Source organism: Penicillium roqueforti, assembly GCF_015533775.1.
Source record: "Penicillium roqueforti strain LCP96 04111 chromosome Unknown scaffold_01, whole genome shotgun sequence".
In the NCBI taxonomy this organism is placed as follows: Eukaryota; Fungi; Ascomycota; class Eurotiomycetes; order Eurotiales; family Aspergillaceae; genus Penicillium; species Penicillium roqueforti.
In genome coordinates this window covers 139,754-163,352 of record NW_024067565.1, presented here as the reverse complement: position 1 = coordinate 163,352, position 23,599 = coordinate 139,754, and the positions used below count along the sequence as shown (strand labels likewise).

Sequence of the window (23,599 nt, the reverse complement as noted above, 5' to 3'; positions counted from 1 at the left end):
TGAGGGGCTGAAAGGAACTATCCGAGCTCATTTTTCTTTTCGACCCTCCCACTCACCCAATGGCCCTTCTGGATGCCGATCGCTGCGTGTTCACTTCCAGATGGAGCCCAATGGTGTCCAAGACGGGCCAGCCAAACCAATCCGGTAGTTCTCTTAGACCCGGGGTCCACCCTAATTCACCGCGATGCGGAGCCAGGCTCAGAGTTGGGGAATCGCTTGATGTCCACTGCTATGTCAAACGGTCTTTACAACATAATTAGTACTCCTGGAGAGTACTCCGTGGTATGTCTTAAGGCTTGAACTTTCCAGCTGGAGTACTGTAATTGGCTATCCATCTCGAGCCCAAGATATCTAGTCTTCCTCTTATACCCATTAGCGTGGAAACTGCGCTGAAACATGTGTCTTTTTTGACTTTCGTTCCTGGATTGGCTTGGAAAAAAGGTCCACTATCATCAAACCGTTGAAGGATCCGCGATAACTAGCTTTTTTTCGATTTCTAGGCTAAATAAAATCCTTGCGCTGCATATGCTAGAACCCGAACCCGAACCCTAACGCCTGTCCATAAGCACCGAATATCATTGTTTACAACCTGACATGGGGGTTTCAAACCCTCCTCCATTCTTCAATTCTTTGACACGGCTATGGGCGTAAATACGAGCAAATTTGCCTTACCTCCGCCCCGTTGAAGTTCATGGAACTCCTCAATAAATAATGGTGCCTTCTCCAGAAAAGACACTTACAAGCAGATTCGGGTGTCGATGTCAATCGAAAGACAGATCAGATTGTCAGTTCCGACGCGATCACGGATGTCTTTGGTGATGCCATCCGTTCCTGGTCGAAGCGTATGAGTTGGAGAGCACATAATCACCACATTGAGCTAACCAGTAGTATCGAGCATATTGATCGCATCAATCTCGCGAGCCTCGATAATTCCAAACCCGCAGTAACCATCATTTTCATATTCAGATGGATCAGAAATGGTGCAGATACCAGCGTGGATGACGACAGCGACATCGCTAGGAGAACCTAATTTGTCGGTCCACTATCGTTCATTGATTTCCTACCAAAATGGATACACAGGCGCATAGGCCTTACTGATGCTCCGCAGCGGGGGCAGTATGCTAGTGTGATCACCACTGAGGGTAAGATCACGAGGAGGCATATTACCAGCCCAAAACTGGGAAGGGACTTGGGCATCGGTATACTGTTAAGGTTTCACTGCTGAAGCCCAATTACATAGGCTTTTGTCATTTCTGCCAAATGTCAACATACCTGAGAATGCGATGCCGTACTTCTCAGCGTCGCTTCCCAGGAATGGAAAGTAAAGCCGATGACCGAGGGTTGATATTGCGGGGAAGCCCAAGTTGTCCTTTAAATTTCACTTGGAAAGTACCATTCAGACGTGTATTGCTATATTCCACATGCAAGGAATATTTGATAACCGAACAATTCAAGGTGAATGAAAATTTTTATCCACTTAAGAAAGACAAATATATATATTAAAGTACAGCAGAAATCCAATAAAATACCTCACGATTCCTCATGTTCGGTAACCACAGCAGTCTCCTTTTGAATGCCTGAGATACCGTAGAAGGAAATGAACGCCATGCCCAGGAAAGCGGACACACAGGAGAAAACCATTGCGACAATTCCCCTCGCCGTAAATCCAGCAGGCAGCCACGGAAGCTGCTTGTTTTGACCGGTCAGGTCGAGCAGATCTTCCGTGTTAGCGGCAGCATTGCCCTCGTAGGAGAGGTTGGCAGCCTTGCAGAGGTTAATTTCGCTCTCTGTCAGCGACATTCGCTCTTGAATCTGCTTCGGGGCTTCGATGAATGACATCGCCAAGCCCTGCGACATATGCCAGTCGATGTGGCAGTGGAACAACCAAACACCAGGGTTATCAGCGACGAAACGGATGACAAAATTGCCCTGGGGTGGTGCGACGAAGGTATCTCGGCGAGCAGGGTATTTGGGGAAGGTGCTAGAGGGGGTATCGGTTGCATTGTAAGGAAGTGGGTCACCGTCGGCGTAGTCATTGAAAGAAGGGCCATATGAGGGAGTGCGACTGACGAGCTGGAAGTTGTGCCCGTGCAAGTGGAAGGGATGCGAACCGCCGTCCTGGTTATTGAGGACCACCTCGATGACCGCATTGTGGGGGAGAATGAACGGATGTGTGAATTCTCCATAAACCTGCGGGTTCGTGGCGTAATCTCCAGATGTGAGGACCGAGTATAATGTTGGAACCTTAGGCCTCGTGTAGGAGATATTGTTGAAGAACGCATAGCCCGCACCGTTATTCAGATTATCCATAATGACGGCAACCTCAATAATCATATCGGGTTCTGGGAGGAGCTCCATCCGGTCGTGAGGAACAAGCTTCACGTCATCGTATGGGACAAGGTCGGAGGCAATATCCACCTTCATTACAGCTTGCGGATGCGCTGCATTGCTATTGTACTCGAGCCAATTGGTTTGATTGAGCTGAAGAGAAGGCGAGATTGTATCCAGCAGAATTGAGTCGGCAACTGTCACGATCGGATAGTTTTTGTCCGTGGAATTTTTCATAGTAACCAAGATAGAATAACGTTGCGCAACAGCGATGTAAAGAGTATCGGCCTCTTGCGCATCAACGTATACTCCATCAATCTCAACAATGCGGAAAGTGTGATCTTCGATGTAGAAGTACTGCGCCACAAAGGCACCAATATTGATCAATCGCATCAAATAGGTCTTTCCAGCCTCGACGGGAATGTTGGTGTTCAAAGTGTCGTTGAAGAGGAAGGCATCCGGAACAGGCTCAGCTCCCGTCGGGTTTTGGACACGAATGAACGGAATGTCCTCAACAAGCTCGTGGTACCAATCACTCATCGTAACGGTAACCTCATGATCATACATATCGTTGAAATATGCCTCATCATCGTGCACGATCAAAGCCTGTCGATAGCCGTCCGGGTAGCAAGCATCGGTATGACAATGATACCAGTAAGTGCCATTTTGGTTGATGGTGAAGTCGTAGGTAATCGAGGCGCCAGGAGCAACTGGGCATTGGGTAACCATCGCTGGACCATCCATATTATTGGTGTCATTTTGGAACATGCCGTGCCAATGGATGGAAGTCTCCTTGTCCTCAAGCCCGTTGTACATATTGACAATCAGGCGATCTCCCTTGTCCACTTCAATCACAGGTAGCGGCCACTGGCCATTAATGCCCACCACCTTGCGCTCATAGAGACCGTCAGGGTTTGCATTGACCCAGGTGACATTGAAATCCAGATTCACTGTCTTCGCTTGACAGTACTGTACAAGAAGTAGTACTGCCGCAAGGCGGAACAGCATTGTATATACAGTCATGCTTGAATACTTCGCCGGGGAAGAAGCAGGAAAAGAATTTCCAGTTTCCGGGTGAAGAGAGGAATAGAAGGACTATGAGCTTAGGAAAGCCTGGGAACGCTTGGGAACGGAAGTTTGGAATAGTCCGAGCGCAATACAAGATTGATAAGGGGAAACTCAATCCTTTCCGATCCTTCTGATCCTAATCAGATATAAATCCATGGGAGGTTTCCCCCTTCTTATTGGTTTGGTTCCAGGTATACCAACGGTGGACACAGCCATAAGGCAAGGTGTTCGCTTAATATTCAATGGTGAACGAATCACATTTTTATGAACTTCTGCTCACCTGCCAAATTAAGGAATATGGCATGACCTCTATCCCTTCAGGCCGGTTATTTTTCCGATTCAACTCAACTAAGGTGGCTGGACCCTGGCCAGGTGAGCGTTCGTGTTCAAGACATATCCACTGCCACGAATCATAATGCCAGATGCCCAAAAAAGCTTCTGATACGGGGAACCCTCCAAGAATGCTAAGCTCAATCGGATCAATACAGGTGGGTCGTTAGACATCGAAACGCTTGTTGTCTCCCGCGTAATTTTGAATTTTGAATTTCGATATATATTTTTCAGACGGCTACAAGAGACCTTATCGGGTGCTTTGCTTTCCGGTGGCTTTATATTATTTGAGTCTCTTCTCCCTTGAACTTTGGGGAACTGGCAAAGTCATATCAAGCATCATGGGCAATAACAAGGTCTTCGCTGTCACCGGTATAGTTCATCTGCTTTTTGGAATACACAACTACTTACTAAATATTCAATCAGTGTTTTTTATCTGCTTCCGAGAATGTCTCGAGACGACGGTGGTCGTGTCAGTTCTACTGGCATTCTTGAAACAATCGCTCTACGAGAGTGATCGCCCGACGTATAAAAGACTAGTGAAACAAGTAAGCGACCGGCTCTTACACTCCTATGCAATTTCATCTGCTAAAACAAATAGGTCTGGCTGGGATGCGCCTTAGGTCTATTTATTTGTCTCGCAGTCGGAGCAGGTATGATTGGTGCTTTTTACGGCCTCGGAACGGACACATTCTCCAGCACCGAGGATATTTGGGAGGGTGTTCTGGGAATCATCGCATCGATCATCATCACTGTGATGGGCGCTGCCCTTCTGCGCGTGTCTAAACTTCAAGACAAATGGCGTGTCAAGCTCGCCAAGGCCCTCCAACACGAGCACGATCCTAACGAGACAAAGAAGGGTCGCGTCAAGAGATGGTTGGAGAAATACGTCATGTTCATCCTGCCATTTATCACGGTTCTCCGTGAGGGTCTCGAAGCCGTTGTCTATGTTGGTGGTGTTGGATTAGGGCTCCCTGCCACCTCCTTCCCCTTGGCCGTCTTTTGCGGCCTTTTGGCTGGTATCGCGGTGGGATTTGTTATCTACCGGTATGTCGATTCGATCGTCTTTGATAAATATACAGCGCTAACATACCGATAGAGGTGGACGGCAGACTTCGATGCAGATCTTCTTGATCATTTCCACTTGCTTCCTCTACCTCGTTGCCGCCGGTCTTTTCTCGCGTGGTGTGTGGTACTTGGAGAACAACGCCTGGAACAACATCATCGGAGGCGACGCGTCGGAGACTGGCTCTGGTGCCGGATCCTACGACATCCGACAGAGTGTCTGGCACGTGAACTGTTGTAACCCAGAGCTGGGAGGTGGCGGCGGTTGGGGTATCTTCAACGCGCTTCTTGGTTGGACCAATTCGGCCGATTACGGCTCCGTGATCTCCTACAACTTATACTGGATCTGTGTCATGATTGGCTATGCGCTGATGTTCTACCGTGAGAAGCGTGGAGCTATCCCGATCATTGACCCGGCTATGAACAGCGTCGCAAGGGCCAAGGCCAAGACGAGAGCCTTCATTCTGCGCCGTCCCTATGAAGATCCGGTAGCACCCGTTGAGACAAGAGGTCCCGCTTCGGAGAAGCGTGCAGGCACTGGTGTCTTGGCTCTTCAGATTTAATCAATCGAGAGAGATCGGGCGGTTCGAATATCGGATGGGGTCTTACGGCGAGTGGTCCACTGGGCGAGAGCAGGATCATTGGGCCGAGGAAGCGAGCTCCCAAGGTTTCATTTTGTACTTTGTAGATTGGAAATCGATTTTGACATGTGAACTAGTAATTTTACCAAGTGGCGCTAAGCTTTCATGCAGGGTCTCCCGAGGTCTTGGTATCTCGTGGACGTAGCCCGTACTTCCCCACCTAACTAAGCACTGCCCGGTCCTAAATTCATTCAACCCATGGGCTCAGGTAGTCGGGATAATTCCTCTAATGCAAGGCTTAGAAGCAGATAAGTCTCGCTAAACGCGCTCCGAAAACCGGAATTCTCACTTGAGCAACCTAGTCGGGATAATTACATTAATGAGGGGTCCAAAGCATGGGCCTACAGGGCTACGGGGAAACGGGGAATACCCGGAGAATTCTGACCGAGTATCCAACTGATTGATAGCAATCTTATCATAATACGGTGGCTGTACAGAGGACATAGTGTACCCGCTCAACCGATTCGGAAAGTGAAAAACTTTGTCAACGTTGGAACCTCTACGGAGTACGGAGTAATGTAAAATCCGACACTTTGTATAAGGAATATGCAAGCATCAGACTATTTTATTCCGAACTCTTTAGTCTTACCGACGTTAGCCACCAGTTTATATGTAGCTATACGTCGTATAGACAGGATAATGTCTGCCCGGTGAGGCCTTTCCCATCTAGGCTGCCGCCGTTTATGAGGGCGCTCAGGCTCAGGATCAGCAAGTAGATGTCAGCACGGGCTCAGACTGAGCATGCTCTAGTTAGTCACGTGTATTCTGACTATGGCCATTTATTCTGTGGCTTGCCATATCGCCTCCATTACTCCATACCGCTTATTGTAGGTCATGGGCTCCCACTGTTAATTACGAAGTCCTGATACAGCACTGTATCTAAAAGTGTAAGGAATATGAACCCTGGGTATGTCGTTAAGATCCTGTGTCACTTTAAGGAATTGGCTATAGTTTGGTAGATATTAGTTCTTGCTCGCTCATGGTCGTCTTTAAGGTTGTATACTTGGGCTGAGCCGCCCCCAGCATTGCAGCTTCCATTCCTGATTATAATTAGAAAGTCAAATCAGGTAGGGTTTCCAGGGTATACGTTCACAGCGAGAAAACGAGTCTGGACTTCTGGACGACACTTGTGAATAGAACACTGAGCCTTTGACACAAATGGACGTATTAAATCCCAAATAATCTCCAGGGTCGAGTAAGCTGTTGGGGGTGCCACCCAGTATTCGAACTGGTCTTGGATCAACTTCTTGGAGGAGTTTGAGGATTGTGTCTGGGATTTGATCCATGATACGCTTGTTTGCTTGATCCCCCATTATGATGCGATGATGCGCGATGTTGTTAAATGTTGCGCTGCAAAGATTGTACCAAGAATTTTGTCCCGAGACTCTATTTATCTCTGGGACTACATCGCCCTATCACAAAAGCTTGTGTGTTGGTCAAAGACTTCATTGGATGGGGCTAGCGTGGTGCATTTTACATTGAGCTGAGCTGCTGACTGTAAAGTCACGTGGTATTCAAGGGCATGCTAGGTTTTACTCAGTGAGCAAAAAGCGACAGAGAGTAGGCATTAAAACGGAACGGTCTACAAGGTCTCCAGCGAGAAAATGCCATACTTCGCCCGAAGCACCCTGCTGATATCTTTATTCTGGTAATTCAACAATTAGCGCCACCAAACTTTCCATGGAAGGATGGAAACTCGATCATCGGAGGAATTTGAATTTTTATCTGATTGATTAGATACATTTAGACTTTTTACTGTTCATGGATATCCTCGCGTGGTGTTCGGAAGAGAATCAGACTGGGGCCCGAAGGCCAAAGGATGTTCATTGGTTGAGGATGGTTTGCTTACAGTAGGCGATATCCAGAACACAGGTGGGCCCATGGGCTCACCTGTAGCTCCACTTTACATTTGTCCCATGGGTTTTACGCAATAAAAAGAAAGCAGCCGAGGATGCTTTTGCCCAAGAGGTCAAGCAGAAGTTTATGTGCTCATTTACGTCACCATCGGGTTAACCTATCCGACATATCGTCGGGCTAGAATAAGTATCTACCAAGGACGATGTAATCCCAACAGTACCATTTTCAACCAATGACCCCCGAGAAAGGCGTTGGACAACAGTCTACAGGCAACATTTCTTCTTCGGCCAGTCATGCTGTAATGATAATAGCGCCAATCCGTTGGAGAAGCTTTGTTAATCTAGAGTATAGTATCTGATAGAAGAGAGCGGCTATGATACGCACATGAGGCTTATGATTTAATGAAGACGGTGTTAAGATTAGAAGCTATCTAAATCTAGAGAAATAATAGCGACTGCATCCAGCTATTCTTGCTTACTGTGATCGTTGTGCTACAACAAGATTGACTTTTGCATCCAAACTAACTCCGGCCTATATATAATCAAGTATCAATATCTATCGTTTTGTCTTCTTTTATTGATGTGTATGTATGATAGGAAACAGGAAACTGAAGAAATTAGGTATCTATAATTTGGGTACTCTAGTTATCGCTTAATTATTGACAAAGATTGACATGTCTATGAACAGGCGTGTCGAAACAGAGCGGTATATGTAAAACAATCCAACAGTAATCAATCCAACGCTGTGACCAAATGCCGGCTATTGACCAATAGAAAAGATGAAATAAACGGTGACCAAAAATGCAAATGCACCAAAATAGGCGCAAAATAATATGCTCTTCCCATCAAGCTTGTTCGCTGGCCTTGGCCTCAAGTTTGGTCTGGGACAGGTTGGGAACGTCCTCGCCCTTCAGGTAGTTCTCAAACTCGCCGACCTGCTTGCCACCCTGAACCCAGCGTTCACGGTACGCCTCACGGCGCTGTTCAGCCAGCTTGTTCAAAGTAGGCCAGTAGGATGCATGGTCGTAGCGGAATTCGACATCACCACCCACGGACTTCATAAGTTGGCTAGGCGGGACGTGTTGACGCAGGTCCTCGTTGAACTTGAGCTTTTGTCGAGTATTCGGGTCAATCAAGGGTGTGATCAATTTGAAGAATCCCCAGATGACAAAGGGCACTAATATAGGAGGTTAGTCACTTGTCATAAGATTGACTGGGATATGACATCACTAACCATTGATCACCAGAGCCCGACCAAGTCTCTCAGGGTAGTGGTTCTGCAAGAAGCCGACCGTCTGCTTGGCCTGGCTGATGCTTGCGTTCTGGCCAGACTTCGTCTCTTTGAAGTTGACAATCAGAGCAAGAGTTTCCTGACCAGGTCCCATGAGATCAATGGCCCGCTCTAGCATGAAGACAAGATGCTCGAGCTGGCGGTCACTCTTCTCCGTGTTCTGGTTGGAGGGCAAGAGATACAGACATGGCCGTCCATTGATATCATAGCCCAAAATGACCTGCTTGCCTGTTTCATTCTCGATTGAAATATAATCAGGCGTCAATTTCTTCAGGTTATACTCGCGGCGCCAGGTGAGAGTGCTCTGAAGTCGTGTCTCAGCCTCGGACACGTTCCACTTGGTCGCGCGTAGGTAGCGCAGGAGACATTCGCGGGTCAAGAACATCTGCTCATCCTCGGTTATAGGAGATGTCGGGGCATTCTTCTCGGCCTTGTCTGCGACTGTGGTCCATGATGAAACGAGCTTCAACAGAGTGTCGTACTTGGCTTGTTGTTCCGGGGTAAGCGGCGCAGGTGCGACTGGCTTGGCTGTGTCCAGCGGCTTGCCGAAAGGCTTCTGAATGAGACCGTCGGCAGCGGATGTCGGTAGCTCGAGGTCAATTGGCTGCGAGGTTGAAGTAGACTCGTCCTGGGCGTTCACGGGGGCTGATTCGGCCGATGCCTGCATGTTGGTATCGGACACAGTATCGCCATTGGTGGGCGGGTGCACAGTAGCGCCTTGTTCGGAGTTCGACATGATCTTGATGGATCTAAATATATAGAATTTACAATGACACGTGGGAATCTAGAGAATGAATAATAAATTTAGGGGCAAGCTAATCACAATTCTCGCGATCGACAGGTCCACTCCGATCAAACTCGAATAATATTACTGCTTTGGGCCGCTTAGGTCAGCGACACGGTCTCACGCGTCTTGCGCGTGTCTGCACTTTCAATGTCCATTGCCCTTCCACGATACACACCTCGCCATAATGGATGCCGAGGGAGAGCTCAATGAGTTTTTTGTGGGCTCATTCCCCGATGGAATCCCAAAAGACATCCTTGCCGAGCTCTTCTCCATACTGCGGGTGCATTCGATCACCGCGGAGGAGCTGTTCTACAAATGGGAATCATACAGCATAAAGATGGGCGAAGGGGTAACCTTGACTATGCAAACAGTGCGAGGCTTCAAGCAAGATGTTCAAGAAGCTTTGGAACGCGAAAGTCGTGACAAGGCCGGCCGGCACACAGAAAAACGAACTGCAAACACAGCAACTCCGCGGGGCGCGGCTGCAGCTGGTGGCGATATGTTTGGGATGTTCGATCAATTGACACCAACTGGCTCGAATGCTCGAACTGGGAATGGATTTGGATCAGCGAAGCGCAAGGCCGAATTCACCTCCCCCGCTACACCAAAAGTCAGCAAGTTCGAAAAGTTTGGATCACAAGCCGGCACAAAAACACCAACTGGAACACCTGGCGATGGCATGCAGTATGTACTTTCGGGGCGTGTATGTTCAATTGAAGGTGCTGACATCAGGAACAGAGCAGTTTCGTTCTCCGATCGACCGAATCCTGGTCAAACGATAGAAACCCTCAATGCGCACTTATCCCAGCCAGCAACCCCAATGGCGCCATTTTCCGAGGCGCGCATCAAGCCAACAGCGAATACGGACCTCAAAAAGCTTGGCTACAAGCCCATGGGCATGAAATTGTCAGAAGCATCGGAAATTCTGGATGATCGTATAGACGTGTTCGCGACTATATTCCAGGCAGAATTCAATTCAGACGATATTACATTTGGAAGTGCAGCTATCCAGAGTACAAGCGAGATTATTGCTGTCGGGCGGATCGCTTCCGACAGTCTCGAGGGAAAACTGAACCCGGCATCCCTCGTACTTGAGACTTCGCGTCGGACCGGAGCCGGCAGACGAGTCCCATTGAAGGTGGATTCCGTACCCTCGGTGAACTTTTTCCCAGGCCAAATCGTGGCTCTCCGAGGAATCAACCCTTCTGGTGAATATTTCACTGTCAAGGAAGTGCTCCCAATTCCCCTGATGCCACCGGCCGTATCTTCAGCTATGGTACTAGACGGCATCAACGAGCGACTTGACGGAGATGCAAACCCACCGCTTAATATCATGGTTGCGGCCGGTCCCTACACAGCGGACGACAATCTGGACTTCGAGCCACTGCAGGAACTATGTCAGAAGGCAGCCGAAAACTACGCCGACAGTCTGGTGCTGATGGGACCGTTCCTGGACATCGAGCACCCTCTTCTTGCATCGGGCGATTTTGACCTGCCAGACATCAAGGGCCTCGATCCGGACACAGCTACAATGTCCCTAATGTTCCGGCACTGTATCTCAACGTCACTAGCACGACTTGCAGCAGCTGTCCCAAGCATCACGATCGTGCTGGTTCCGTCTGTCCGCGATGTACTCAGCCGACACGTCTCCTGGCCCCAGGAGCAGCTCCCCAGGAAGGACCTTGGTCTCCCTAAGCAGGTCCGCATTGTCTCGAATCCCGCCACATTGTCATTCAACGAATGCGTTATTGGAATGTGCTCACACGATGTGCTTTCCGAACTTCGCCGCGAAGAGGTCTTGCATGGTCGACCCGCAGAGGGTAACCTGCTCACCCGTCTGCCCAAGTATCTCATCGAGCAACGCCATTTCTTCCCCTTGTTCCCTCCGACTGCACGGTCAAATCTTCCAAAGCCCGGCTTCGAAGGTGGCATGGCTACAGGTGCTATGCTGGATATTCCCTACATGAAACTAGGCGAGTGGTGGAATGTCCGGCCTGATATTCTAATTGTGCCTAGCATGCTGCCGCCTTTCGTGAAAGTATGTTATCCCTAGCCGAAATTTTTTACTTCCACCTTCCATAATGGTGCTAACCTGATAATTTCTGCAGGTCGTCGACAGTGTGCTAGTCATCAACCCGGGCACCCTATCAAAGCGTCGCGCCGCGGGCTCATACGCCCAAATGGCCGTCCATCCCCGACTGTTGGCAGAGGACGAGCGCGAACAGAAACAACTGAGCCACAAACTGTACGAGCGGGCTCGGGTCGACATCATTCGTATCTAGGGGAATGTATAATCATATCGCATTACGCGCGGCGTTTAAGGCTCAGACTAAGTTAGATCTGCAGCCATTTGATATTGGCGGTTCTTGGAACGAAATCGCAAACGGAAACGAATCAATGATCTTCAAGATATATCATAACAACAGAAGGATACATCCAACGTGGGTATCATAACAAGGCTATCCAGCCCGAAAGAATCTGCTCCAGTAAAAAATGCAACACAGGACAGCCATTTACCCGCCTGGCTTTCGCAGCAACAATCCCAATAAAAGACAACTCTTCAAAAGGCTCAGTAAACACTGATGCCTATTACCGCAACCCAATAACCCTACGTCCACCCATCCTCCGCCCAGAATCCCTGACCCTGATAACAGGCGCCCCAGCGGCCGCCGCACCACCCCCACTACCCCGCAGCGTAGCCCCAGGCCCAGAGGTTGCAGCCCCAGCACCTCCAGCACCAGTCAAAGGCCCAGCATCAGGTCCATATCCTTCGCCGTTAACAAGCGCCTCGAGACCAAGATCGCGCCACACGGCCTCTCGTCTCCGTTCCATGGCGCGAGTGATGCCGAACGCCGCATGCTGGTCTGGGACGACATCATCCTCGTCTTCAGGGTTCGGGGGCTGGTATTGCGGTGCCACGTAGATGTCTTCTATTGGCAGGAATGAGGGGATTGTGGAGGGAGAGGTCGACCCGTAGGGTATGGCATTTGTGCTTGCTGCTTCGCGATTTGCAGCGGAGGCGCTGTTGGCGTTGTGTGGGTCTGTTGTTGAGTTGGTAGCTGTTGAGGTGTGTGGGCGTGTAAATTCTTCGAAGAGGTCTGCTAGCCGCGGCTGATGCATGTGCAGGTATGAGGCGGAGGAGTCTTTGCTCTGGTGGTTTGGTGTTAGCTTGGGAATTGGTGGACTATCTAGGGGATTCTAGGCGAGAGTAGGGTTCAGTATTTACCATTTTGAGGGATCCTTGATCCGCTAACAGGGATCTTAAGAGATGTGAGAATATCTTGCCAATGAACTTGTTGAGGCTCACAATGCCTTATCGGCATGTTGACGGTTGTTGACGGCAAAATAGCCCTTGGGTACACCGCTCATATCACGTGTGCAATTTCGATGACAACATCCAAGGTAATCACTAGTTATATGGCTTTAGAAAACATATCCACGTATCGCAAGAAGGAAATGGCTCCATGTATAAAAAGTGAGAAGGGGGAATAACTCCTCAAGTGTAGGTATAAGACAGGGGGGGGAAAAAATAAAAAGAAATCGACAGCTCAGAGATTCGAACTCTGGTCCCCGAAGGGACTCGCTTAGCAGGCGAGCGCCTTAACCACTCGGCCAAACTGCCTATTTGGTGATATTTTGCCACCCAACAAGATAGATATTGCATTTATCCGAGATAAATCATTATGACCGATAGTTAATAAAGCAAGTATTAGTTAGTAACTACTTCATTGGAAGCAGTTGGAAGCAAGTGTTTGGTTATTTCTCGCATTTTCGAGTCGATAGATCTAAATACTCATTTTAGGGCTTTCCACGAAAGTATAGGTAGTTTCCAGATGATGCGACGAATGGGGGTGTCGCAATACTATGCAAAGTTGTAGTTATCTATTTTCTAAACAATTAATATCAGCTCTCATCAAACCTGATCATCACAGGCTTGATAATACGCTCCCAACCGGAGTGTCGGTAGGGATAGAGGTACCTGGACTTCGTTTGCCTTGTCGAGATCTCTTTGGTCCTACGCCACCTAATCTTTATTCCTTTTGTTTTTATACCTGCAGATAAATTGTCTTCATTCTTTTAACTGGTATACTGATAGGTGGGTCGCGGTAACATCCAACAAATACATACAGAAAGGCGTTGTCGAAGAATCTAAGCATAACATCCCTTGGGTCATCTTGGTGGTGGATCAGATTACTAGAACGTTTCATCGAGGAAAAGCCGCATACGGCGCCGACTTCTCTGGTAGCAGGTGGTTGAAAGGGTGCCATATATCTTTCTCTCTAGAGTCGATTACTCCCACGAGGTGCAGTATGTGGGTCTCGAAATAAAATATATATACATATCTGCCAGGGAATAACTGAATCACACACAGCAAATTTGGAGCCAGCAATACCGGCAGGCTAATATCTCAGATCTACAGCCAGCAAAATTCACTCTCAAAACTTCTCCCAAGTGCCATATAGTTACAACACGGCCTTTGTTTACTCTCTTGATCTCGACAACAGTGCATACATCCATAGGACTGACTCCTTTGACCTGCCCTTGACCATAAACCTCATTTATGATTGGATATAACAGAACGATCAGATATTGACTGTACACATAATTAATTGGACATTCCAAGGCTGGTTAGTTGGACACATGTACATGACCGTAAATGCCTGATTTTGTATCTCCCTAATAAAATAAGCAAGTGTAACAGTTATCATCAATCGGCAGTTTGGCCGAGTGGTTAAGGCGCTCGCCTGCTAAGCGAGTCCCTTCGGGGACCAGAGTTCGAATCTCTGAGCTGTCGTTTCGTTTTTCTTTTTTTTTTTTCGCTCTACGAAAATGATATCATCTGCCTTGATACCTACAATAAGTAGTTTATGACTTATTTTCCAAACTGGTGGTCCTATCTCTTGACTTACTTTGTACAAGTTCCCCTGGGTTCGCGACGTGCTCAAGACTCATCACCACTGGATAAACCTCGCATATAGTATTATATATAATCCGAGAGTGGGTCTCCGCCACAGGTCCACTTTTATTTCTCCAGCTCAGGTGGGTTGTCCGTGTACTAGTATATTCCTTTTAACCACCCACCATACTTATTGTGATTTTGAGGTCTAGTAGCTTGACTACGCTTCTGCAAATGACAGATGCACTGTGTCATTGGGCTCATACTACCCCCAAATGGTGCTTCACCAACTGTTCGGCTTGTCCGAGTGCTTGGAGAAGAGTTGTTTATATTGTACCAGGCCCTGTACACGTTCTGCGCCGGCAGCTTGTTACCAAAGGATCGTCGTTGCGTCGACAAAGAGCCTCTCGTCACAATAAGCCTCATTTTAATCATGTCGACATCTACCTAAGACCCCTCGGCTTGTCTCGTGACTCTCGTCTTGTGAAGACAAATGTTAACTTACTTAACTCTAACCCTAGATGATCTTGACCCCGACGGTGGCCAGCATGAGACATAAGAAAGCCGGTGAGACTTCAACGCCCATTGTTTACCAGAGTTGCTGCGATCTTTCTTGCTCCATTCTTCTCCTGAATAACTAATCGACAGTCGAAGGAAAATGTCTGCATTATTCCATCTTGGTCAGAGTTTGAAGGGCAAAGTGACCTCGTATAATACTATAAAGCATGCCCAGGACTGTGTCTGGTTGGCAAGGTGCGCGGATATCAGCCCGGCGAGTCTACGAAAAAGGCTAATTGTGAAAGGTCTCAAATCGGCCAAATAGTGGTCATTAGTGTTCGCCACTTTCGCCTAGAAAACGAGCGAGATGTGCTTAAAACAAAGTGGAAATCAAATAAGTTGCTAGACGAGTCCTACAAGCATTAGATGTGCTACATCAAGGCGGATTTGTGCATACCGGTCAATATATGATCACCGCAACTTTTGCGCAGACTCTAATCTGACTATATCGTGGCAGATGTCAAACAGGACAATATTCTCGTGAACTACGGCACAGAAGTTGAGGGCGTAAGCTTCACTGATGTGCAACTTGCAGACTTTGGAAGTACTATCCCTGCGACTTCCAAGTATGCGTACGATGAAAATCTCATAGGGGCACCCATATGGCGGAGTCCTGAGGCTCATCTTCGAATTGGCTGGGGTATTTCAACTGATATATGGTCGTTTGGTACAATGGTATGTGTGCAATGCGTGTAACAACCACCCGTATATTGTCTCCCTGCTAACGTATATTATTAGCTCATCACATTGATATATGGCGATAACTACTTCATGTTCAAGCCCGATGTCTCAGCTGATCATGATGAATATGATCATAAGATTCCTACAAGGCAATGTCAGTTCTTTGGACCATTTCCTATTTCTTATCAGGAAATCGCACCCCCTTCCACGTTATATATGCTTATGCAGGTTATGAGCCGTCTTCATGGGAAGCAGATGCCCTTTGACATATTTCAACAAACGAGGTCTCAACTGAGGACAAAAAGTTCATTCGTAAGATCACGAAGTTTGATCCTAGGGATAGACATTCGGCTCAATAGCTCTTGGACGATGAGTGGTTTAATTCTACATTAAAACTTCTAGCCCGCTCTGTCATCTAATGTCTGAATTGTGTTGTTGAACTCCCCCAACTTCCTATTGAATGACAACCAAGTCGATTATAATGGGATCTTCCGGTCTATTGGGAGCATTTATTTCAAGAAAGATGTTCCCGCTGAACTTCAAGCTGTGCTATATATAGCGAGCACTGAAAAATGTGAAGACTCGGAGATATTTTGCATTGGTCCAACTGCGGATTATATGTTTTGGTATGAAGGAAGGGCCGGTCTGAATCTCCGCTGTGGTCCATGTGAGTGTAACTTTCATTACTTTGAAGTTCAGATTTTGATCATCACAGGGAACGATCCCAAGATTATCTTTTATCTGTCGCACAGAAGGAAATTGAATGGACTCAGCGGTACGGGAAGCCGTGAGAACTTGCTTTCCCGCACAATGATGTCTTCCCTGGGAAAAAAGACCTCGAGGATTACCTCCGTCTTCTGGAGAAGTACATTGCATTGGCATCATACCTACTTCCAAAGGTTGCTGACAGTTCACTTAATCGGCCCACTCTCCGCCACCCAGGTACGTCTCATTGACAGTCATCACTGACAAAACCTGACGATCTTTAGATTTGAACCCAAATAACATCTTTGTTTCCCCCGATTCTGGCGCCACCTCGTGTATCATTGACTGGCAACATACGACAATTGAGCCGCGCTTGCTGGTCGCAGGCTACCCCCGTACATTCGAGAATCCAGATGCAGAAAAAACCCCTCATCTTGAAGAACCATCACTTCCACCGGAATACGGAATGCTTCCGGCTGACAAAAAATTCGAAGCTGATGAACTCCAGCGACGCCGTCTCATCTCTTACTACTATCGTATCTTTAACGGTCACCTGAACAAGGCGCACCTCGAAGCTCTTCGTGATCCCATCCTTTTTCCTCGCCAGCATCTTGTTGATAGGGCCGGCAGGCAATGGAGTGGAAACTTGATGACACTGAAAGGGGCATTAGTCCTCATGGCTGATTACTGGCCCCACCTGTCTGATATAGGAATACCTTGTCCTGTGCGATTCACCGATGCGGAGCTGGATGGCTTCTATGAATAGGAGCAACTATGGTTTAATATCAACAAACTTGTGGATCATTGGCGGGAGCAGATAGAAGTAACAAGTGAAGATGGCTGGGTCAGCAATGAGCATTTCGAAGAGGCTGTTCGGAAGTCTGCCGAGCTTGAGAGTTCCCTAATAGCTACTGCGGAGGGTGACACAGAAGACATTAATCTACTGAGAAAGGGGTGGCCATTCAGAGATCGTGATGAGATTAATTGATGTTGAAAAGTTGCACTCGACTACTATAAATGGTTCTTTTCCTATCTCACATATCTATGTTACGGTTGAAGTCTCATTGTACGGCCGTATAGGTGATAAACCCCTGAGCTCCGAACCCTAAAATTATTAGCACAATTTCATAGTCTACCAAGACATCCACTAACCTGTAAACCATCTAACTTATAGTCTTTGTAGAGCAAATGTTGACCCTATGAAATATTGATTTTATTGAGTGGCAAACTATCATCTATTGGCAGTTTGGCCGAGTGGTTAAGGCGCTCGCCTGCTAAGCGAGTCCCTTCGGGGACCAGAGTTCGAATCTCTGAGCTGTCGATTTCTTTTTTGTCTTTTTAATTCGTATGTGTATGTAAATTGTTGCAAGCTGCGGTTTATTTTTCGCAAATCTATGGTTGTGGCGCTTTTTTGAGTTTGTATAGAGAAGCGTCCATTTCCGGGGTAATCATCTAAACACTTCCCACGGCATGTCCTGATGGCGTGTACAAATAGCCCTGCAATCCTATAGACATTGGGAACCAAGTATTCCGTATTCCAAAGCCGAATGTACATAAAGAGATTTATTGTCTGTTCATCCTGTTCTAAAATAAAATTCCAACGAGTAAATAAATGTAAGAAATGGGAAAAACATACACATACAATCAGACCAACCAGCCCAAATGCTGACCCACGAGGATTCCAAACGGAAAACAAGGATAAAAGAGAGAAAGACAAAACAGACCTAGAAATCATGACGCCTAAGCAGTCGGAACCACTTTCATTGCTTTTAATTTAGATTACAGGTTCGATACGCTCCAGATTCATGACCATGTTGCAAAAAAAAGCGAAGAATCAATACATCACAGGTTTGTCACCATCCGGTGGACAATCGGGACAGCACTGGGAGGAAGACTGCCCATCTCAGTAATAACCATGTCGACGTATTCCGCAGGCGTAACATCATACATGATGTTCAGCAGCTGCAGGTTGGGAGTGTTGCGCCAGTTCGCGAGAGGCGACGAAGAGGTCTTGTGCGGGGTAACAGGAGGTTCGGGAACCGGGGTGCGGTTTCCACCCTTCTTATTCTCAGGCGGAGGGGGGACATACGCATCTGCCGGGTCGCGAACGACGAGGGAGACAGGAGTGTTCAAGGGTAGCAGCTCGTTGGCGTCGGCGATTTCATTGACGACGATGCTGTCGAGGGCGACGCGGTCGGTGAATTTGATCGTCTCACAGCAGACAATGACGGGGATTTCGACGCCACTGGCGCGCTCTTTGGCGGACATGGCAACAAGAGCGGTGCCGACGCGGGAGTACAAGCCGCCGTTACTGGTCATGCCGTGAGCGCCGAGGAAGACCTTTGTGGCATCCTTGACGGCGTGGGTGATGGCGTGGACGAGGGAATATTGGACGTCGAGCCCGCTCTTGGCGAGATCGCGGGCGAGGCTTTTGCCTTCAAAGAGAGGCCTTGAGTCAATGATCGAGACACGGAACCGCTTGCCTTGGTTGTGCGCTAACAAAAGTGTCTGCTTGACAATGCTGCTGCCGGCAAATGTTACGATCACGTCGCCGTCTTGAACCTTCTGTGCTGCGCTGTCTGCAATCACCTGGTCGGCGACGGTAATCTTCTCCCGGATAAAGCTGTCGATGTATTCGCAGAGTGAGATCTTCGCACTCGTCTCGGGGGTAGAGGGATCAATGCCTGCAATGAAGAGCTTCAGGGCACGGATAGCATTTCCCTGGCTGATAGAGAGGGGTCGGCATGTCGAGAGGTAGGTAATTTGATACGAGAGGTGCGTGGTGAGGTGGCGAGCCAGAGAGGTGCCCATGGGGGTTGTGTAAGATTCAATGACCTTGAGAAAGTGACTTGTCAGTATAGGGTCATGTCTTACCAGCATGAAACAGAAGAACAACAACATACTCGTTTAAAAGCAATCAACGTTGCCACACAGCGCGCACTGCTGCCGCAGATAGTGTAGTCCATCAACTGCATACCCAAGGCCAAGATGGCATGGTGCACTTCCTTTGTGGCACCGGCGACAGTGACACGGCGCTGTTGTCCATACAAATGGCCGAAGACAGCAACCTTCTTATCATCCTTCTTCTTCTTTTGCTCCACGAGAACGGACCCAGTTTGCGCGAGGGGACCTGAGCCACGGCGCGGGGTAAGAGGTCGGGGTCCCTTCTGTGCAGAGCCAGCACCAGCGGCATCCTTCTTCGGCGTAGTTGGTGAACGCGCCTGGGCGCCGACACCAGGAGTGGGAATGGCACTACCGATGGTGCCTCCTTCCTTATCGAGTTTCTCTCGGATACGTCGGGCAGCCTTATCAGCCTTGGCTTTCTTCTTCAACTCGGCTGGGCTAAGCGGCTTATCTGTGGTGCCGTCTGTGGACGCGGGCGCATCTCCGGTGGGTTTAGTGGGTTTTGAGTCGCGGATCGGGAGAGTCTGCGGAGAGTTTTCGGTCACGGGTTGAGATTGCTCTAGTGCTGACGAGGCAGGAGTTAAGACTTGCGCGGTCGGCACTGAATTGGAGGGTTCCGTCATCTTGTCTGTGAATTAATTCACGTGTGAGTGTGGTTCTGCGAAGATGGTGGGGAGGAGGGAGGGTTGACTCACGCAAAATGAAATGATGCCATAAGCGGCTCACTGAGCGGCGCAGCCCTAACTTGCGGTTCATTGCATACAATAAACAGCGTAACTATATTCGTTGAATTTTCTCAGTTTCTCGTTTGGCTTCGGTTAGATACTGAACAGAAATAATTTACAACTGCTGATTGAAGGACATAGCCTCATATAAGAATGCGGCCTGAAAGAATGGTGATACCCAATCAATGAGGTAGCTAGCATTGAAACATACATAACGTCAAATGTCTCATTATTCATCGCAGGGTTCGCTATCAAAGAACTAAGTACACGGGCCAAAAGTAGTCTGGGCCTAATTCAAACAAGGAAGTGCAAACAAAGAGCTCGCCACCAACACCATGCAATCCCTGTACACCCAAAAGATAAAAATAAACTTGTATTCACATGTTAACGATTGCTGACAAGGGTTCCTAAGGCGCGGCGTTTCTGAGTCGTATGCTCCTCGATTGGACGGAAGCGGGCATGGTCCGTGGCCAGCTTTCTCTTGAAGACACTCAGGTCACCAAGAAGCTCATGCATGTAATCTTGCATCTGTTGGGCCTCTTCGTCGGTGATATCATCGGTGACCGTATCATCATCTTCCCAAACGTCTATTTCAGATTCGGCATCTGATACTAAAGGAGAGCCTTCACGGTCTTCTGGGTCATGACTGGGCGGTTGATTCTCATCTTGCAGGGACCCAATGCTAGGTTTTCGCTGCTCGAGGGTAATGGCCGGGATTGGGTTTTTGAGACTCTCAACCGCTAGCTTCAAATGCATGCGCAAAGCGTCGTTTTCTGTTTGCAGTTGTCGAATCTTGCATTCACTGACCATCTTATTCTCCTCCATGAGGCGTTGCATTTTCTCGACTTTCTGCTGGTACTCTTCGAGCCTTTCATCGGAGGCCTCGCTTGCGCGCTGGTTGACTGCTGCTTGGCTCACGCTGAGTTGTAGGGCGCGAATTGTCTCTGTCATCTCCGCAATCTGTTGATCACGCTCAGCTGCCGACATTTGATCTTGGTTGACCCGTGCCCGTGTCCGAATATTCTTGGCCTGGTCCGCATAACGAAGAGTCGAAAGTGTCTCTTCATAGTCGGCAGGTGCGATACAGGCAATCATCGCAGTCTTGGAGTTGCCGCCTAGACTGTCCTTCAGTAGCCATGTCAGGATGGAATCACGGTATGGTACGAGTTCTTTGCCCTTTCGTGGGCCACGGAGTTTCTTGGGATCGGCAAGCGCTGCAATGACACGCCCTAACGTAGTCAAAGACTTGTTGATATTTGCACCTTCACGAAGTCTAGCGCCAGTTGCTTCGGTAGATTTGGCACGCTCGGAACCTGCTAAATCGACCAACCGAATCCGAGCAGTGCGCTCAGTCGTCTCATCTGTTGACAAATCATGGTGGATCTGTTTGAGAGTGATGGTAAAGACTGCGTGAGATCGAGACGATGTGTCGTTCATCTTTGTGCTAGCCGTGGTTCGTGAGACATCGCCCTTTCGCATAAACTTCATCAATTCAGTATAATTCCGTGCAGTGACCTCGGTTAAATCCTTGACATATGGACCCTCCGATGGGGATTCGCGAATGCGGAGATAATGCGGTGGATCTGTTCGTGGAACCAAAAGATCACGAACATGCTCGTTGTACACTTCGAAATAAGATACTCGGACGTTGTAGCTGATATCAGGAGAAGGGGAGTTCTCAATGCGCTGGAACAGATCCTCACACGTTCGAGGAATCAAGCCGGGCCTATCTGGTGTTCCCATCATGGTGTAACTCTTTCCTGAACCTGTCTGTCCGTATGCGAAGATACACGTGTGGTATCCTTCAAAGTTGTGATCCAGGAACTCTTCACCGAGAGCATTATACACATCTTCCTGGTGTGCGTAATGCTCATCTTCCTCGTCATGGGACCAAAAAGAGTTGTCGAATGTAAAAGATTTATCCTCCAAGATCTTGCCACGGGCGTGGGACTTGAGTTTCCCTTGGTCGCCGGGTTTCGGTTTCGGTGCTTGCAGGCAGGTCATCTGCGTACGCGGGTCCATCGAAATCAAACATTCTGCCTTGCGATCGATTTCTGCAAGATGAGGTCAGAACACACCCTCTATTTTCGGGGTACCGCGCCACCCCGCAGCTCTCCCAAACAAGACCTACCTCGAGGTAAGAACTTCCGCACTCGCACGACGACACGCACATTTCCCCCTGGTGCCGGGCTGGCCATCCCATCTCTGGTATTGGATATCGGGAACCCGTCTCGCGCGCGGAAGGAAGGACTTGAAGCTGTAGATCGGAGGGTGGCGGCGGAAGCGGAGGTCGAGATAATGCTAGGTGAGGTGATCCCTGTGGCGGCCGATATGACGGATGAAGCGGCTGAAGATATCGAGCCTGGGCCCGAATGGCCGATGTGTTGATAGAAGCGCGGGTCAAGCGCCATGTTCCTATTGTTGTCGCTTAATAGCTGCACACAAGCGGTGACGGCGTCGCGTCGTCGATCAAGAAGAGAGTGGTACATGCAAGATTGATTACATGAGGATTTGAGAGGGGAAAATAAGAGATTGGAGAGGGAATATGTGGACAGGAATGAGTGAAAGGGAGGGGGTCGGTACTGCCGTTGTTTCCTTGGGAGATTCAGTTCATAGTAAACACACTTGAGCTCAGAGTCATATTCGGTGGAAAGAATGTAATATAAAAAGAAAGAACGGAAGCTGAAATTGGAATTGAAATTGCAATTGCAATTGAATTCGACAACAGACAAATAAGAGCAACAAGATGATATTTCCAAGGTTCTACGCTACGAAGTGTCACCGTCTATAACTTGTGTTGCCATAGCAATGAGCCCGCGAACTCCACTATATGTACTTAGTCTCTTATGTTGTACTGGAACCTATTGAAACATACATGGAGACACACATGTAGTTATTGAAACCTGCAGTAGATAGCTTGCAAATTCAAGAATAATTTGTATAATTATTTAACTTTCGCCCATCAAAAACCCCCTTTCCATCCCAAATTAATCCTTAAATTCCGAAGTGTCTGCATTCGCAGCCTCAAACAAATCCTCATCCTCCTCAGGTGGCCTGGTTGTGCCCCAGCTTGGATCAGGTACTGGGTTACCAGCAGAGTCCATGTGTTCACTCAAAAGTTCGTTAGGCCCCATCTCGCTGTGGGAAGCCTTTTCCGTAGCGTGGGTCTTAGCTCTGGAGTCGGAAGCTAACTCGCCCTTGTTCTGACCTTTATCCTTAGGCATGATGTCTTGATAATGTTAGTAAGAATTCTTATAGAGCATCGCATCCTCCTCCACTATCAACTCCCGATGCTCATCTCAAGGAAAAGGGTCAAAGTGGAAGCATACCAAGAAATTGATAATTATTATGTCGATTTATTTCGGTTTGTTTGGTATATCCTCTAGAATTTAGGGAGAACCGTTCGTATTTATGTGTATCGAAGGTGGTGGCAATGATTTGATCATGACGATGATATTTACCATCACCTTGGGTCCTTCTCCGCACTTGCCATTCAGATGTATCTAATTGTGCCACTGATTCGATATATCCCGAGGTCGACTCAGTGTGAGCCAGTCAATTCATACTTGTGGGCCATGGTTGTTCTGAGGTAATTCTAGATGTATGGATATGCCATCATAATGTTTTGCCACAAAGGTCTGATCCCCCCTATGGATAGTACCCTCTTCCACCATCGGTCTGGTGGCAATCGAACTGCCTTGATTGTGCTAGCTAGTAACTACCCTGGTTGATGGTTTCAAAGGCTAAGAGCGTACTCTAAGAC

General features: G+C 48.1%; 10 protein-coding genes across 10 annotated transcripts; 3 read left to right on the top strand and 7 right to left on the bottom strand.

Moving 5' to 3' along the window:
* Positions 1 to 736: 736 nt before the first annotated feature.
* On the bottom strand, positions 737 to 1,162 carry LCP9604111_1081 (uncharacterized protein; the record flags this gene model as incomplete). The annotated part of the gene is made up of 3 exons (XM_039074538.1): positions 737 to 831; positions 883 to 1,016; positions 1,065 to 1,162. The coding sequence occupies 3 exons, from the start codon at positions 1,160 to 1,162 to the stop codon at positions 737 to 739; spliced, it is 327 nt and encodes a 108-aa protein (XP_038933629.1).
* A 368-nt stretch (positions 1,163 to 1,530) lies between these two features.
* Positions 1,531 to 3,336, bottom strand: fetC (putative ferrooxidoreductase Fet3; the record flags this gene model as incomplete). Its single annotated transcript, XM_039074427.1, has 1 exon — positions 1,531 to 3,336. One exon carries the CDS (start codon positions 3,334 to 3,336, stop codon positions 1,531 to 1,533), a length of 1,806 nt encoding a protein of 601 aa, XP_038933618.1.
* Positions 3,337 to 4,067: 731 nt separating this feature from the next.
* On the top strand, positions 4,068 to 5,354 carry LCP9604111_1059 (FTR1 family protein; the record flags this gene model as incomplete). The annotated part of the gene is made up of 4 exons (XM_039074316.1): positions 4,068 to 4,098; positions 4,153 to 4,274; positions 4,328 to 4,773; positions 4,826 to 5,354. 4 exons carry the CDS (start codon positions 4,068 to 4,070, stop codon positions 5,352 to 5,354), a joined length of 1,128 nt encoding a protein of 375 aa, XP_038933607.1.
* A 2,779-nt stretch (positions 5,355 to 8,133) lies between these two features.
* LCP9604111_1048 (CRAL/TRIO domain protein) lies at positions 8,134 to 9,315 on the bottom strand (the record flags this gene model as incomplete). Its single annotated transcript, XM_039074205.1, has 2 exons — positions 8,134 to 8,465; positions 8,523 to 9,315. The coding sequence occupies 2 exons, from the start codon at positions 9,313 to 9,315 to the stop codon at positions 8,134 to 8,136; spliced, it is 1,125 nt and encodes a 374-aa protein (XP_038933596.1).
* A 235-nt stretch (positions 9,316 to 9,550) lies between these two features.
* On the top strand, positions 9,551 to 11,648 carry LCP9604111_1037 (DNA-directed DNA polymerase alpha subunit POL12; the record flags this gene model as incomplete). Its single annotated transcript, XM_039074094.1, has 3 exons — positions 9,551 to 10,050; positions 10,105 to 11,404; positions 11,475 to 11,648. The coding sequence occupies 3 exons, from the start codon at positions 9,551 to 9,553 to the stop codon at positions 11,646 to 11,648; spliced, it is 1,974 nt and encodes a 657-aa protein (XP_038933585.1).
* Positions 11,649 to 11,955: 307 nt separating this feature from the next.
* On the bottom strand, positions 11,956 to 12,595 carry LCP9604111_1026 (uncharacterized protein; the record flags this gene model as incomplete). The annotated part of the gene is made up of 2 exons (XM_039073983.1): positions 11,956 to 12,516; positions 12,593 to 12,595. 2 exons carry the CDS (start codon positions 12,593 to 12,595, stop codon positions 11,956 to 11,958), a joined length of 564 nt encoding a protein of 187 aa, XP_038933574.1.
* Positions 12,596 to 14,988: 2,393 nt separating this feature from the next.
* LCP9604111_1015 (uncharacterized protein) lies at positions 14,989 to 16,973 on the top strand (the record flags this gene model as incomplete). Its single annotated transcript, XM_039073872.1, has 5 exons — positions 14,989 to 15,016; positions 15,203 to 15,220; positions 15,279 to 15,496; positions 15,560 to 15,656; positions 16,621 to 16,973. 5 exons carry the CDS (start codon positions 14,989 to 14,991, stop codon positions 16,971 to 16,973), a joined length of 714 nt encoding a protein of 237 aa, XP_038933563.1.
* A 1,076-nt stretch (positions 16,974 to 18,049) lies between these two features.
* LCP9604111_1003 (translation initiation factor eIF2B subunit delta) lies at positions 18,050 to 19,867 on the bottom strand (the record flags this gene model as incomplete). Its single annotated transcript, XM_039073760.1, has 3 exons — positions 18,050 to 19,042; positions 19,111 to 19,739; positions 19,807 to 19,867. 3 exons carry the CDS (start codon positions 19,865 to 19,867, stop codon positions 18,050 to 18,052), a joined length of 1,683 nt encoding a protein of 560 aa, XP_038933551.1.
* Positions 19,868 to 20,220: 353 nt separating this feature from the next.
* On the bottom strand, positions 20,221 to 22,325 carry LCP9604111_992 (kinesin-3 family protein uncB; the record flags this gene model as incomplete). Its single annotated transcript, XM_039073649.1, has 2 exons — positions 20,221 to 21,890; positions 21,968 to 22,325. 2 exons carry the CDS (start codon positions 22,323 to 22,325, stop codon positions 20,221 to 20,223), a joined length of 2,028 nt encoding a protein of 675 aa, XP_038933540.1.
* A 498-nt stretch (positions 22,326 to 22,823) lies between these two features.
* On the bottom strand, positions 22,824 to 23,413 carry LCP9604111_981 (uncharacterized protein; the record flags this gene model as incomplete). Its single annotated transcript, XM_039073538.1, has 3 exons — positions 22,824 to 23,065; positions 23,166 to 23,218; positions 23,403 to 23,413. The coding sequence occupies 3 exons, from the start codon at positions 23,411 to 23,413 to the stop codon at positions 22,824 to 22,826; spliced, it is 306 nt and encodes a 101-aa protein (XP_038933529.1).
* Between the last annotated feature and the right edge of the window lie 186 nt (positions 23,414 to 23,599).